The 16,918-nt window shown below is 39.9% G+C and overlaps 1 protein-coding gene across 2 annotated transcripts; it reads left to right on the top strand.

Moving 5' to 3' along the window:
* The first annotated feature begins 216 nt into the window (after window positions 1-216).
* On the top strand, window positions 217-14,956 carry mapk14a (mitogen-activated protein kinase 14a). Of its 2 annotated transcripts, none has more exons than XM_056384109.1 (12): window positions 217-619; window positions 3,380-3,509; window positions 3,704-3,762; window positions 7,710-7,821; window positions 9,601-9,630; window positions 9,967-10,014; window positions 10,124-10,238; window positions 10,387-10,458; window positions 11,700-11,779; window positions 13,174-13,252; window positions 13,443-13,616; window positions 13,720-14,956. In XM_056384109.1, exons 1-12 carry the CDS (start codon window positions 501-503, stop codon window positions 13,782-13,784), a joined length of 1,083 nt encoding a protein of 360 aa, XP_056240084.1. In that variant the 5' UTR covers window positions 217-500; the 3' UTR covers window positions 13,785-14,956. The 2 variants fall into 2 exon arrangements, with proteins under 2 accessions (XP_056240084.1, XP_056240083.1); XM_056384108.1 differs by lacking the exon at window positions 11,700-11,779 and adding an exon at window positions 11,184-11,263.
* The last annotated feature ends 1,962 nt before the right edge of the window (window positions 14,957-16,918 follow it).

Below are 16,918 nucleotides of genomic sequence, written 5' to 3'. Positions count from 1 at the left end.
GTATATTTAAGTACAGTACTTGAGTAGATGTTTTTGTTTACTTTCCACCACTGAATGTAAGTTTATGATTTTTATGACTTTTTTGACTATTGTGTTAAGGAGACATTTCGTTTCTTATTTTTTCCAGTAGCACTTGAAAGCAGCAGGGATCTCAGTTTCTGTCGTCTCGTCCGCTCGGCTGTGCCAATATTTGTTTTCTCGCGATACTTTCCACTGTGTTGCAAGCGGGGTGAAATCTCGGAGGTGTCTGAAAGCGAAAAGCGGAGAGAGGAGCGAACGACGTGAAGGTCTAAAAACGTGCACGCAGCAGACGGTGATTCTGCAGTATTTAGCGAGAAGGCAATCCCGCAACTCTAGACAATATAAAGTTCTCTGACGGCGAGAAACATTTCATTTAGCCCCTATTTTCGTAACTTGGGGAAAGTTGGGCTCAGGCTCGAGGGACCCACCTCTGTGAGCGCAGAAAGTGCAGTTGGTGGTCGGCAGTTCGTTCTGCAGGAATGTCGCAGAAAGAGAGACCAGTGTTTTATCGACAGGAGGTCAACAAAACGATATGGGAAGTGCCGGAGCGGTACCAAAGCCTGTCCCCGGTGGGCTCTGGCGCCTACGGATCCGTGTGGTAAGTCACTTTTTTCCTTTAAGTTTGTGTACGTGGGGTAGTAGCCTGGTCACCTAACTTAACCTCCATTCATTTAGACGAGGCCTTGCCTGCAGATGCTAAAGTTAGGTTAGCTCGTCCTGGTTGTTGGCTAGCAAGGTGGAGCCACGATGTGTCTTTCAACAAGAAAACCTGTAGACTTGTTATCTATGGCATATTGTCCACCTGTTGTTAACCTCTCTAACTTAATTTTGCATTTACATAAGCCACACTACAGGAAACTGCTCATTTACAACAACGTTTAACTGCTGACAAAGTATGTGAGTCTTTATCTGATCAGTGGGTTGCTACAATCACAAAACTGACCCAGTATTTCTACTACGGCTGCACAGGTAAATTACATTATCATTATGTGGTCCATGCTTGCCACCTCGATACTGATGATGTGAGTGGGGCTGTTAACAATAGATTTAAATCTTAATCTGCCGAATAAACCCTTCGAAAAATCCCAAATATTAACTTTACAAAAGATGCAGCAAATCCGCACTGTTGAGAGGCTAAAATCTGCAAATGTTTGACTTTTGTTCACCATCCTCTGTTTGAACAGTGACTGATGCTTTTTCAAAAGGTTGCAGATTATTTTTCTGTTGATTAATCAGCTAATATTTTCAGCTCTAGATGTGTCAACATTTCTACTAGTTCTGCTTTCATATAAATGCAACTAATAATTATTTTCATCATGATTCATCTGCAGATAATTTTACGATTTTATTTTTAGCTTATTAAATGTCCAAAATGGTTTTGCCCTCACACACAAACAGACCAACAGACAGTTCAAAACCCAAAGACATTCTGGTTAAAAATATTATATATAGCAGAGGAACAAGAGAATATTTGGCATTTTTTATTTAAAAAATCATTGAACTGATGAATCAATATTTAGGATAGTTGCCAATTATTATTATTATTCAACTGTCAGTCAACTAATGATTAACAGACTAATCTTTCCGCCCTAGTCTCAGTAATTGGAGGAGAAAAAAATGACTGGTTTTAGTCTCTTAAATGTCAGGATGTTCTGTAAACTGATGATCTTTTCTGATATTTTATAGACAAAATGTTAAACCGATTAATATTAAAAAAAAAAAAAAAGAAGATATTTGACACATTATTGAGTAATGGAAATCGTCACTGTAAACGTGTATAATTCATAATACAGTAGTAAGACCAGGAAATGACAAATTTCCATGCAAATTCCATATGATTGGTCGTCTCATCAAATTATCAATACCATGTCTTAATTGAAGCATTTTGATAGCCACTCATCTTTTAGAGGCTCTACTGAATATTTCCAGTAGTGGTAAACAAATATGCAGCAAAGGCGTTTGCATTTACAGTGGCGGTCTCTTATTAGAGAACCTTGGTTTTAAGGTGGATTTCCTTAATGCTGCTCAGTGGCAAGAGGGTAAGCTTTGACAGGATAGACCCTTTGCTTTGGTGTGTTGCCTAAATAGGTTGTGCTGATACTATCTAGGACATAACATTGTCAGCGGTACATTTGATTTAGTGGGCAGATGTTTGTTTTGCAGATGGAAGCAGACAGCTGTGCTGTTGCTGGGCAATACGATAATCTGTTGCTGGTCAGATTACTGGCTGCTCACCAGAGTGATTGTTTTTTTGTTTTGTTTTTTCAAACGGCACACTGGCTTATATTGTCTGTGTTTACATGGTAGACTCTGCCCTAATTAATATAAAACAGCATTATTGGTGAATGGACTGCATTTATGTCGCAATTATCTATAATTCATCTCTTATTCACACTTGCACACTAATGGCAGCAAGCTACCATGCAAGGCCTCACCACCAGGAGCAATATGGGGTCCACTCATTGTCATCGACATGTGGACAGGAGGAGCCAGGGACTGAACTGTTAACACTGGATTAATGGACGGCCTGTTCCACCTACTGAGCCACAATATTATCCATATTTAGTTATTAAAGTACAAAAGGGTGGACCACCATCAAAGCAGCCAATTTCTGTGCAGCTTCATATTTTATTTCAATATGATTGCTGATGCATAAAGGAAGATCCTTTTTCTACTTTGATAAATTACTTATATTTTTGAGGTTGAGCAGCCAGTTGCACATCTTTTGTCTTTTTTTTTTTTTTGGATAATCCATTTGACAATCCATCTGTTATTTGGTTGTTGTGGAATTGTCATTCCTACACATCTTGCATGTTTTAATAGCTCATTTCTATTAACAAAACAAAAAAAGGCTGATATGGATGGAAAATGTTGTAGATTTTGCCTTGAAGAACTCAATGACATCCCCAATCACAATGGGCCTCTGGTCTCTAAGGCCCACTAGCAGTCACAGGTGGCTTTCCACTGGTAACGACTATCATTGGGTGAGCTGAGTATTAGTAGGTGTTAGGTTTGAGTTAGAGACAGACAGTCTTCAGAGTGCAGGACAGATTGCAGGCAGGGCTGCTCCCAGTCTGCTGAGAGATGACGTTTTCTGCTGATGTCGCCCTTTTTCCTCAGCCTTCAGCAGCTCTTACTGCACCTAATTTTGTGTTGAGAGCAAACTCAGCCCATTTTGAGCCATATGAAAATTTTTTCTCATGTGCCGGAAAATGACCAGTTCATTTCTAGTTTATAATGTTGAGTTCATGTTTGTCAGTTTCAATTGTGTGAGAGTATTGTGATTACAAGAAAGTTGTTTATTACTGATGAGTTTTAAGCTTTTTAAAAAAAAAAAATTATTTTTATTTTTTAACAGTTCTGCATATGATATGAAGAGTGGTTTGAAGGTCGCTGTGAAGAAGCTCTCTCGGCCGTTTCAGTCCATCATTCATGCCAAGAGAACATACAGAGAGTTGCGGTTGCTTAAGCACATGAAACATGAAAATGTGAGTCCATTTGTTTCACTTCTTTTTATTTTGTCTGGTGCTAAACATGAATAAAATTGCTTGAGTTTGGATGTGCAATGCCCTTACAATGTGTTTGTGTAAAAAATAAAAAAAAATCTGCAGATTGATTTCAGATTTCAGCTGCTGCCTGTCGTTGTTAACTTGACATGGTATATTTGTCCATATTTTTGCAGGTAATCGGCCTCCTAGACGTCTTTTCCCCGGCTACTTCTCTGAAGGAATTCACTGATGTGTAAGTTGACCGTGCTTGTTTAAAATAGCTTCCTTAATCCCAAGTTTCCCTCTTTGTGCTCTTTGGCTTTGGGTCAGGGTGTCACCTCAGCAACACTTGTGCATAATTTAACAAGAGTGTTCGACAAACTGCAGCCTTCAGTTTCTCTGCAGCAGACAGTCCTAGCTCTGGCTGGGAAACACCTGGAGGCGGGCCAGCAGGCCAGCAGGCCGAACACAGTGGAATACTTCATACTTCACGTCTACTCTGTTAGTTATTCATTGTCAGGCTGCTGCAAGAGTTCTTTCACCACCAGCTTCCTTCCCTGTGTTTCCTGGTTTCTGTTCTTTGTGACACACATAACTGATTTGCTGCTGCTGCAAACAGGTAGTTATTATTTGTTGATGTTGAAAGTTGTTAGAATTGGGAAGTGGACAGCTAGACAGTGACTCATTCCTCAAACGTGTGTCCTGCCTCCCCCGTAGTTTGTGGAATTTCAGATTCTTCCTCTTCTCTTCACACTGACAAATTTGTCTCACAATCAAATTGTGACATATCTCAGTCGACTCCCGACATGAGAATGTTTTTCAGCTTAGAACTTGGAGACAGATTTCGTTTCCTTGCACGTTTTATTTTATACTTTATATTTTCCCATATGGAAAATTATTCCTGCACGATTGACTCATCCTAACTATTTTGGAGCAGTGGGCAGTGCTGCACTCAGGGACCCACTTCATATCTCAAGCCATAGTCAGCAACATTGGCAGTATCATTTAAAATAGCTAATGTGCATGTCACTAAGTTTGTGTGGAAACCCACATAAACACTCAGAGAATATGTAGACTCCCAAGACCAGAAACCAGGAACATGTAGTTGCAAGGAATGCTAAGCTGAAATGAAGATGGTGCACATTTGACCTCAGCCATATAACTGCAGAGGAGAACATACAATAGGTGTTTGGTGTGTCATCTTGAATTGAATTAGAAAAAAAGGATTTCAGGACATTTCCCATTTAGTTTGGTATATGCAGATCAATTATATACACTTGTGCAAGGACGTTATCTATGCTACCACAAAGTTTATTAGGAAGTCTGTGAGTGTGCTCAGGGATCCAGGTTTCCCCTCAGGAAAGTGTTTTGCTGAGGTGGCAAGTCTCTCCGATCCTGACGTATGTTGTCTCATCATTGATTTAGTTGGAAGATGACAGACTAAACAACATCCACACTCATGAATATATGGCATGAAAAGTTATTATTTTATGTGCATGTGTGTGATGGAAATCAAAGTATTACTTATAGTCTCTGGTAGTCATCCAGAATTTGATTTCATAATAGTATATACATTTCTTTTTTTTTTTTTTTGGGCTTTTATTGGACAGGATAGTGGAGAGAGACAGGAAATGGGGAGGCAGAGAGAGGGGGAATGACATGCAGCAAAGGCCGTCCGATGCGGGACTCGAACCAGGGCCAACTGCAGCGAGGACTGTAGCCTCTACACATGGGCCGCCTGCTTAGACCACTACGCTACACGACGCCCCAGTATATACATTTCTAATGTTAGCAATGGAGGTGTTTGTTTTAGGCAAGAGGCAAGGTGGCCCATTCTGCCATAAAACACTGTGGAAAAGTCTGCATCCATGCTACACCACATTTGTGGTCCAAGGCTTCCCAGACCACTCACAATGGGTTGTGTTTCAGGAGCTGTCCACAGTCTGATCATCATACATGCATTTTAATGCAAAGCATGTGGGGCTGATGCAGAGGGCTTGAACAGGTACTTTCTCATGCAGTGTGTCTACATGACCTTTTCATATCTGACATGAAAATTGAACTGCAGTAAGAATTGATATCTTTGTGAATCAGTAGGCAGGTCAAACTCAGAGAGAACCACTGCATGTTAAAAAAGGAGCTGTGTGAAGTCAGATAAATTCCCTCATCTATGCTTGAGGGTAAGAGGCTCAAGGCTACATGAGCTCTACTAGCGTAACACATCCGAATCACTGACTGACAGTGGTTTAGCTGCATTATGGGTAATGTAGGAGCCAGGTTTTGATAAGGAAGAAGACTGTTGGTTCTGCTGCATCTGTTTTGATTCTTTTTTTGAACTAAGCTGTCCTCACCAGTGTGAGAGAAGTGCAATACTGGCGGAGTGCCCTTTGACTATGCAGCAGTTTTGCAGAATGGTAATGTATCCCTAGTGGAACATAAGAACTTTTCCCTCACACTTTTAGTGGCACTGACTCAGTTTGCTGTTGAGATGGAAAGTTGTCCTCTCAAGATGCCCCACCCTCCTCCCCCATTAGCCTAATGTCATGGTGGACTGAAGGCAATAAAAGGTCACACATGTAGACTGTGTGTGGACTGGAGTCCTGCGTTGTGGAAGCATAAACTCATTCTGTAAAATGAATGCTGAGTCACAGGTTGCCAGAAGGAAATATGACTCCCTTTATCTGCACATCTGCTGGAACATTGGAAATGTTCTGCATGCAGTGTGATATCCAGGAAAAATCTCAGATATGCAGGTGCTGTAAGTGTGGTTTCCCCTCGGCTCTAAAAATACAGACGAGTCACAACGCTGCAGTAAGGCTCCTCACAGCTCCAGTCGTGCTCCTGTTTCTATAGGAGAGCGGAAAACAGAGGTCACTATTTATATCCCCTTTTTTCCAAGGCGGGTGAACTTTGTAGAGTGTCTGTGTCCCTGTGTGTGCTGCTAACAACAAGCTCAAGGATTACCAGGAGCCATATTACAGAAACGTCCTAACTTTCAGACCCTATCTTAAATGTGTGGTAACTATGGTAATTGGGTTTAGGGAAAAGGCCATTACAGATGAATGGTGCTTAAGTCAATGTTCCTATCCTAACTTAAGATAGGAAAAGTGTATTACACAAGCCTCTTAATCTTAAACTATCCTAACTTCACTGGCTGCTCTTTTATTGCTTTTACACAACCAACTAAATGTCAACAGGCAGAACATTCATTCATTGAGAGGGACAAAATGCTCCGTTGGATGCCGGAGACAGCGGAGACTGTCTGCTATCTCAGCCCACTCAATCTCTTTTATCGCCCGAGTTAGTGTTGTTGTAAATTTCCCAAAAGAACATCTTTGGATTTTTCTGAAGATGTTACCAACACTTGAAGTTAAGTGCCCCTTGTTCTTTTTGTTACATTGATATATGTACGTTTCAAGGATAAATGTAATGGGTTGCAGAAATGCCCCAGCAAGATGAGATAAGATGAGAAAAGTAGCATCGGCTGCTAGGTAACAGACAGTTCATAACTGAACTGAACTGATAATGTAGGATTTCCTGACCTGAGATATGATTGGACGTGGGAAAATAACTTAGGATTCTTAAAGTTAGGTAGGATTTGCTTCTGTAATACCAATTTAGGAAAAATGCTATCTTATACTCTTTCTGTCTTAACAATTTTAGATGGGAAGTTTCTGTTCTACGGCCCCAGGTGCTGTTTCAGTGCCTCGCTCTCTGTGCTGTGTGAGAATAGAAGAGTATTCATGAAATTGGTATTTGTGGAGCAGCAGACTGATGAAGCAGCACATGGCTCTGTGTGTTTTGGCTGCAAAACTGCCGCAGTAGCATCCTGCTCTTGCCTTCTTCCACAAGTGCTATTTGTGCATTTTAAACAGCTCTGGGATTAGATTTGAATTATGCTCTGATCTGGTCCCATTAAGCCCATTTATCTGGGTGTGCTGTTAAATGACATTCCATTTGTGAAGGGCTTGGCCTTTCAGTGCCTATGGAGAGAAGTGAGACTGAAAAGAAGTAGCAGCTAAACCGGTTTAAGCTCACAAAGCCATATGGGAAATTAGTCTCAGCCTGCAAACAACTCTGGAAAAATTTGTTAGCAGTGCAAATGTATCCATATATATACAACTGGCTTTTTATGACACAGGAAAACATTGATACACCTTGTGATATTTGTGTCTGACGACTGTCTCGTCTGATCGGCAGGTATCTTGTGACTCACCTGATGGGGGCAGATCTCAACAACATAGTGAAATGTCAGAAGCTCACAGATGACCATGTGCAGTTCCTCATATACCAGATCCTTCGAGGGTTAAAGGTAAGGTTGTTAAGGAATAGTTTCACATTCGGGAAGATATGTTTACTTGTTTTCTTGCTGGGAGTTAGAATTAAATATATAAGATTGATACCACTCTCATATCTGCTTATCTTATCATCAAGACTAGAGTCCTGAGGTCTGTACTACGAAGCAGGATTTCAGGTTATTGAGGTAACTTCAGGTTTAACTCAGGGTTTTCAGTCCTACGACGATGGTTCACTTGTTACCGGGGTAAATCACCATGGTAACTGATGCTGAACTCCTAACCTACTCTGGTGCAGGTTACCTTCAGAGGATCGGATCAAAACCTGTCAACAGCCAAACTACTGACCAATCAGATACCTGGAAAAACCGAGTCATCATTCCTACAGGATCCTGACAGGGACAAAAGAGTGATCAATTATAACGAGCAGTAGATATAAAATATAAAAAAGTACTGGAATAGTTTTCCTGTTTGAGTCTTTCCATGTGTCCACTCTGGTTTTAAAACAAAGCTTCTAAAATGGGTTTATCAAGCTAAATAAATATATAATAATTATTATGGCTTCATTTTAATCGAACAGATATTCCTTAATCCGACAGGATTCCTGACACTGATGATGAATTTACTCTCTTCTTCATCACTACAGCTCAGAATAACATGAGGAGACTCTATGACCACATCTGGAAATAAAAACTAAACCTTGATGTTTTTGATTAGAACAACTAGCCACTAACAGTTAATTATTTCCATGATTATAAATTAACATTTCAGTTAGACTGACTCATCAGACATCAGCTACTTCTCTCCTCTTTTCTTTCTCTCCTCTGCAGCAGAAAACAGTCTGACATTAACTTTAACTGTTCACATGTTCACAACAGTTTGTTCATCATCAGACTAAAGAGCAAAAATACTCAAATGTAATGATAATTCATGCACTTATTGACAATATATCTTTAGTCTGACTTTACTTGAAATTATATTTAGACATGGAATTTTTTTTTTTTTACTCCAGTCATGTGATCATATTGTTTACATTTCACCTTGTTGAATGTCATTTTTGGACCTTGCTATAACCGAATCTACCATTAGGCATCAGTGTTTCTTCTCATATTATATTAAGCTCATTTCACTTTTATTTCAAAATAAGAGCACACTGTTTGTTAAGATCAAACTGGGTCAACAAATCAAGCCTCAAACTGTTGAACAAAATTAGCTTGAGGGGAATAAACAGCATTATTTTAGTCTGATAACAGTGTTTGAGCCTGAATTAGCTAAGCCACGTTTCAAGAACAGGGCCCTGAAGTCTCTGCTGGTTGTCTGGCAACTTCACACTGATAACAAGAGCACAGAAAGTCACTGTGCCTGGCCAAGAAACATTTTTTACACTTTGGGGTTTTTTGTACAGATTAAACAAACAGATATTGTTCCTGAGCTTTCGAAGTGTTAATAAGCAGATGTTGTTACTTTTAGACAGAGTCAGGCTTCCTGTTTCCCGTTGTTTCCAGTCTTTATGCTATGCTAAGCTAAGCTAATGTGTTCTGCCTGTAGCTCCACACATTGAATGGACAGACATGACAGTGGTATCCATCTTCTCATCATCTAACTCTCAGCAGCAAAGTGAATAAGGCTATTCCACAGAAGTTAGATCCCTTCTTTTAAGCTGTCCTACTAACGATCATTAGAGGAGTGAATGATTTTTACACTGTACTGCAGCGTCTGACATTTTTGCAGTGGTTAATCAATACTTAAACTGATGCTGTAGTTTAATGCACATGTTCTCCTCCATCTCTCTCCAGTATATCCACTCAGCAGACATCATTCATAGAGTAAGTGCAAATGTCACTTTGTCTTTTACCCTGACTGGGCGGGGGGGGGGGGCTGTCAGGGTTTATGACATCTTTCACTTTGCAGAGTCGGGCTTGTGCAAACACAAACACAACAAGGGAAGGGAAGTGAAAACAGGACCTTGACTTTACATGGTGTTAATGATGTGCACTTTTCAATTGTAATGTTAATAAAGAAGGGGCGCAATTTGTTTTTATTCATGAAAAGTATGAATATTTCTCCAGAACAAGATTACAGATGTACTTTGCAACCTTAATTATTCTTATTGCCTAAATTTAAATTACACAAATTCACATTTATGGCTTTTCTCCCTTCAGGATTTGAAACCTAGTAACCTGGCAGTGAATGAAGACTGTGAGCTGAAGGTCAGTGAACTGCTCCTCTCATTTAAAACACCAGTTTATCCTGAATTTGCCCACAAATGTGTATATTTTGCAAACAAGTCTGCTATTTTTGCACGTAAACTGCTGTCAGATTTTGGACTTTGGTTTGGCGCGGCACACTGATGATGAGATGACCGGTTATGTGGCTACCCGCTGGTATCGAGCCCCAGAGATCATGTTGAACTGGATGCATTACAACATGACAGGTAGAGCCTGACTGCAGTGAACTATTATCAGCTGATTTATTGTTTAAAAAGCTCCTTTGGACTTGTGTCTTTCTTCATCTATACATCATGACAGAACAGTTGTTCGTCAGGCTAATCTAAATGTTTGTGTCCTGCTTCTGTGTTTCAGTGGATATTTGGTCAGTGGGATGTATAATGGCAGAACTCCTCACTGGAAGAACTCTGTTTCCTGGTACTGACCGTATCCTTTCCATTTGAGAGAGAGAGAGAGATAGCTGGGGCTAGATTCTGACATTTGCATAACAAATCAAACAGGTTTAATACACATTGACTTTGGTGTGAAAGTACTGATATATGATGTTTTTTTGCAGGCACAGTTGCAGAAGCTGATTTGTTGTGTCCACTTATTAAAACCTGCTTTTCTGCTTTTCTTTTCCATCATGGCGTTGCCTGAGTCGTCGCCTTTTATATTAAAAATGTAACACACGTAGTACCTGTTTCCACACTTCCCTCTGGCTTGACACATACCCTCTGCTGTAATGTTTCTACTGGCGTGCTTCAACTCTTCCTACACTGTCAGTATGCATGGTTGGCTCGGGGCCACGTTTTGCCTGCACCACTGCCAGTGTTTGTATGGGCCTATCAATCTGCAGTGTCTGTGCTTAAAACTGTTTATCTTTCTCTCCCCCTGCCAGTCTTTTCAGACTAACGGCTGTGCTTGTAAGTAGGTGTACACCTGGGCTGTCCACTGCCTTCACTCTTTTCCTATTGTATGCTGTCATTATGAAATTTGTTCTTTTTCCACAGGTTCAAATTCCTCCTCTGATCTTCTCTGTGTGAAACAAAGTAAATATAGTAAAATTGGATATCAAACATGGCTTTGGAGTGATAAAAGTTTCACAGGGCGGTCAGATTACAAGTTTTCCCCCGTCCAGCCTCTGGTCTTCCTTTACCGTGTGCTTGTAGACATTGATCAGTTGAAGCTAATCATGCTGCTCGTCGGAACACCAGGGCCCGAGCTCTTGATGAAAATATCTTCAGAGTCTGTGAGTTCACAAAGTTATGCAAGGTTTTCCTCTAACCGGTTTTCTGCTCTAAACCTTCCGCTCTGCCGAACGACGATTTGATACAGCCGCTTTCTAAATGACAGCATGTTTTCCTCATGGGTTTGAGACTTGCTTCCTGCCTCTTTTTAACTGAGTGAATAAAATGGTGTTTGCTGTGAGATTATTGTGGCACAGATGATTGATTGCTGGCTTTCACTGACTGACTACAATGCAAAGTACTGTGTTGTTTCTTTCCTCTCAATCTGACAATCCCTCCTCTTAACTTTTGTGACACGTTGTGCTTCAAAGCTTTGAAGTTTGCTCTTCAGCATAACATTGTAGTGCATCTAGTTCAGCCACACAGTGTTAGGTTGAGAAGCAGCTTCTTAACCATCTCTGCTCTGTCGCTATACTCCCCTTGACACAAGCTTCATAGATATAAACCAGCTTCAGCAGATAATGCGTTTGACAGGAACGCCCCCAGCATCTCTAATAAGCAGGATGCCCAGCCACGAGGTGAGCAGGATCCACAGTTGCTTTCTTTAGACCAGACATCAGTCCGGGGCGGGAGGACAGTCAGACCTGCTCTAACGCACTCTCCCTCTTTGTTTTTAAAGCTACGCAGCTCTTGGCTCAGTATCCTGTATTTATGTTGTGTTACCCCAAAATGCTGTGATAATGTTACAGATCTTTCCACATGTACACATATATACACACTATAATATTGCTTTTTTAGCTTATCTTTAAGAAATAAAGCAAACAGTGATTTACTGGCCACACTAACAACAGCACAGGAATAACTTTGGTCAAGTGGGTGTAAGGAGCAGCGCGGCCACTAAAGGGCTACTATTTGGGGGTTAAAGGTTTTGGTTTTCCAGTTAAATCATCGTCTTTGTGTGGTGTCTCACACGCTTGTTGCATGTGATTGTAACGATTGGCACAAGCAGCTCTGAACTTGTGTGGTAAAGGCGTTTCTGTGTTTGTCATTTCACTGTAGTAGTGTAAAAATATTTTTTCAGAGTTAAACATGCACACTGCGCAATAGCTAGGCTTACTGTTGGTGATACAGTAGTTACTAACAGCTCTGTGTTTTTTTCTCTTTCTGTTGCACATTTCTTGAAACTTTCAACATAGTTATTTTGTAATTGACATTATTTGTTTGCTCTATGTGATAGAATAACTGTCAAGCCTTTCTTTTACACTGAGGTGACTTCTCAGGACAATTATGAATGGTAAAATAAATGTCTTCCTTGTCGGTGTTGAGCCCAACAGGACACAAGAGCAGCCAGGAGTTTTTTCTGTTAGAGGGTACTTTCACTTTCAAGAAAAATCCTGACGTAAATTGGATATTAAAAATAACAATTACAGTGTAAACACTTCATTGTCTTAAAAAGAGCGCCGCGCTACAATGTTTTCACTCCTGCAGCTCCTATTTAGACCACACTAAGACGTCTTGCTGTTGCTAGGCAACACATTAGCGCTGTCAATCACTTTTTGCCGCAAGCTGCACACAGCTATCAACAGCAACTGTGAATGAGTTTTTGACAGCTTGTGTCTCACTTCATACTGTCAGAAACCCCAAAGAAAAACTTCATGTTATTCAACAGTTATAAACACAAACAGGGACACAAAAATGAGAGAAAAAAGAAAAGGAAGAAACTAAATCAATGAGTATAATTATACTGCAAAGGGCTTCAGCTTTGACACCAACATATGTTATCTTTGTGGGATACAGTACAGTCACAGCTGTAGATAGAAATATCCTAACTGAGCAGTAATGATTGATGCAGGTGGCTACATTGAACAGTCTCAGTGGCATGAAAGAATGTGAGCATTGTGAAAACTGAATGTGTCCGACATGTTGCTGCTGGTGGGAGCTGACATTTGATGTACTGTATGTATTTTTCTAGGCCAGGAACTACATCGGCTCCTTGCCACACATGCCCAAGAGGAACTTTGCTGACGTGTTCATTGGTGCAAACCCACAAGGTAATTCCAGAAAAAACTGGCTTTGCTGGTGGTGCAGTTCCTGTTAACTGCGATCAGTGTTTTATTTTGAAATTCTCCTTTTACTTTGTAAGTATTATTGGCTTGAAATCAGAACAACTCTACATCACAGGACACTGATTTTTAATGAATCATAGACTCTGTTAGAGATTCAGTTGTGTATGTTTTTAAGCTGTGGACCTTTTGGAGAAAATGCTGGTTCTGGACACAGACAAGCGGATAACAGCAGCCGAAGCTCTGGCTCACCCCTACTTCGCTCAGTACCACGACCCGGACGACGAGCCTGAGGCCGAGCCGTACGACCAGAGCTTTGAGAGCCGTGAGCTGGAGATTGAAGAGTGGAAACGTAAGTCCTGTCTATTCATGACTGAAATCTGTAAAATGTGTAAAGGGAAATAACGTACAGTTGACACTGGAGGACTTTCACAACATTTTTTCATTTGTTGCAGGATTAACCTACGAGGAGGTGTGTAGTTTTGAGCCGCCCCTCTTCGATGAGGATGACATGGAGTAGTGAGACGTGCGACCCACATCAACCCCAGCGTCCGACAAATTTGTAACAACCTCATACATGCGCATTAGTGTTAAACAAACTCTCAGACACTTGTATCAGAGTGCATATCAACCGTTGTCAGTCTTTATTAATTGAGAAAACATTCTCCATGATTAGCCTTTGGAAGGAGATCATTACCAGCGCAGGGAAGGGAAGAAGCTCGAGCAGTTATCATTACTCTGTTATGAACCACTAATGTTGATGGTCCGATGCTGGGAAATGTCACTTCTTGCCATTAGCTGAAATAATTTTATATTCTTCAGATATTTTTTAAATTCAGACTTTAATGACTCATCACTGTGACTCTGAGATGCTGAAACACCTGGACCTATAGCTGTGCTATTTTGTGTTTTAAATTTTCTATTGACTAACTTATGAATAAGCTTTTGTATCTATCAGTCGAAAAGGAATACGCTAGTCTACCACTCACCCTGCCACGTAGTCACATATAGCACTGGGTCCCGTTTATCTGTAATATGATTTTTGATTCAGTCATCGCCATGATTGTTCCTGTATTTAAAGAGATAACTTTGAAGGGTTTCCTATCTGTGACAGAAGTAGATTTTACAGAAGCTTTTAGATAGGTGACAAATTAAGAATGTGCCTGCTCTGTGTAGTCACTGAAATTTAGTGTTCGCCAACGGAATTTCACGTTTAATGTTTATTTAGATAGTTTAGGTTCCCTGTGAGACTCGTATACATATTTTGGCTACACAGAAAAATCTGAGCCTCTACTGTTTAAGGACGGTGCTTTTCAACAAGGCACCGAAATATAAAAAAAAAAAAAATTAATGGGTACATGCTCTGCTCAAAAATATGTAAATATCTGTGCCATATTTTTTAAATCTTATTGTGGTTATGTTGTGAAGCAATCACTTTTAGCATGTACATCAGTTAAAGATTTTGTGTGCGTCTGCGAGTGTTGTTGGTTTACAGGAATTTTAAGTGTCATGCTGAAACCTTTAGAAATACTGCTTAAATGTGTAAAAGAGGGATTATAGATGTATTTATACTTTGTGGAGGTGGTATTTATAAACAGCAATTGAAAGATCCCGTAAACTATTTTCGGTCCAGCAGAGTAACTACTATCTTCAGTCCTTTGTTTAACAAAATAAAGACTTATTTTTAAGAGACCCACGTTTTGTTGATTGTCCCGACAGCGTGTTTTATATCCTTATTTTCAAAATGAATTTTTATCAACAGGGACAATACTCAGTGCTTTCACTTAAGTGTTAATGAATTAATTAATGTGGATGATTTTACAAAGAACAATGACTTCCACATTTTATATTTTGAAAATTTATTATGTGTTACCTAATTTTATGCATATTTTGACTTCCTCTCATCCAGTCATGATGAAGGCAAGTGTTGTATATGAACCCGAGATTGGCTGGTCAATCACTAACATGACTGACATGAGCACACTGAATCATTTGTGTGGAGGGCAATCATCGCTGCATTTTTGTGTTCGCCCAAATGTCCTTTTTACTTATAGTAAATAATTGTAATCAATATTTGTTTGGCAATTGACAATATTGGTATTTAACATTCAAATGCCAAAAGTTACAGTTTTCATGACATAAGATATTGATAACAATAATTCTGTTTGTGCTCTGCACCATAGCACCCTGCCCCGGTGTGTGGACTGGAGCTGTAATGGTATCAGGTGATATTAATTTATCACAGGTATATTGTTTTGACACATACAGACGGGTAACATTGAAAGAAAAAACCTGAATAAATGACTGGAGAATACAGACATTTCCACGCAGGTGCACTGCATGGTACAATTAAGCAACTAACATCCCATCCTGTTCTGCGGCAGGTATAAAACTGCTGAGCACCCAGTTGATTCAGATTTTGTATCAAGATGACGAGGAAAAGATCTAAGTGCCTTTTAAAAAGAGGGTTCATTGTCCGGGCACGGATGGCAGGAGCTTCAGTCACAGAGATGCTCAACTGGCTCGTGTTTCAATAGGAGCAGTGACTACAGTGACATGAGTAAATAGGCTTGGAAATTGTGCTTGACAGCGCACATCTGATGACTGTGATACTTGTGCAACAGTGCGATATGTGAGGAAAAACAGAACAGCAGCTCTTCCTCAGGTGACTGGAGAATGTCAACAGAGGATGCAAAGTTTTTCTGGGTGATCAGCTCTGTGCACACCACTGCTAATGTCAAAACTTAGTGAAACAAACTCAATTTATAGTCTTTGTGAGTATAAAAAATGGACCCTCAGGGCACAGATACTTTGCGGTATCTGCAGGGCTTAAAAAGTCATCAAAAGGATTTAATTTGGCTTCAGAAGGTAACAAGGTTAAAAACAAATACATTTTTCTTGTTTGTTTCTAAAATATATTTTTCCTCACCTGGTTTTTTCTCTTTTCCATTCATCAGCCCAGAACTCAAAGTTTTTCATTTACTATTCAGTTGAAGTCATATGAGCAGCTAAACTTCTATCTAGCAGATCATTTGACACTGTACTGCCACCTGCCAGTTTTACTTCTCTGACATAGTTGAAGTCAACATACTGTAGCCACGGCCGTGCAGTAAAAGTGAATAAAAAGGTTAAAATGAGTTAGCACTCCTGCCAGTAATACTACATAACATATTTATATATAGCAGGCTATTCACCGTCTGTTGCTAAGGCTGGATTGCCAAACTGTATAGTCATTTTCTAAATGTGATTTATAGTATATATTTAATATGATAATAATATAATATATATTTAAATATAAAATACAGTGGGTTTCCTTGTAGCGATTGTTACTTTAAGAAAATGGTCAGAAGAATTATTAAGCAAACCACAGTTACCATCCCAAGCAATGTGTCACCCTTAACCTGAGCAGAGCTTCAAGGTCTGTGTGCTCAGTTAAGATCTGACATCCTGTCTTTTGTTGTGGAAACTGGACACTTCCATTCAGTCCAGGACAGAAAGTGCCTCCTGCGTGAGTTGAAAAAGGGTGAGAATGAAATGTATTTTGTATTCTACTGTCCAGTCTATCATCTTTGTCTGCTGGGCATCACAGTCTGCTCAATAGTACAGATGAATGTAGAGTATAATACATGTTTGCATACACTCAGCTGTATTGCA

Source organism: Seriola aureovittata, chromosome 9, assembly GCF_021018895.1.
Source record: "Seriola aureovittata isolate HTS-2021-v1 ecotype China chromosome 9, ASM2101889v1, whole genome shotgun sequence".
Classification (NCBI taxonomy): Eukaryota; Metazoa; Chordata; class Actinopteri; order Carangiformes; family Carangidae; genus Seriola; species Seriola aureovittata.
Note: the sequence above shows the minus strand (reverse complement) of the source record. Positions and strands in the feature narration are given on the sequence as shown.

Coding starts and splice junctions, on each gene's coding strand:
- mapk14a (XM_056384109.1), top strand. CDS start 501: ATGTCGCAGAAAGAGAGACCAGTGTTTTATCGACAGGAGGTCAACAAA. Junction 3,763..7,709: donor CTGAAGGAATTCACTGATGT/GTAAGTTGACCG, acceptor TCTGATCGGCAG/GTATCTTGTGACTCACCTGA. Junction 7,822..9,600: donor AGATCCTTCGAGGGTTAAAG/GTAAGGTTGTTA, acceptor ATCTCTCTCCAG/TATATCCACTCAGCAGACAT.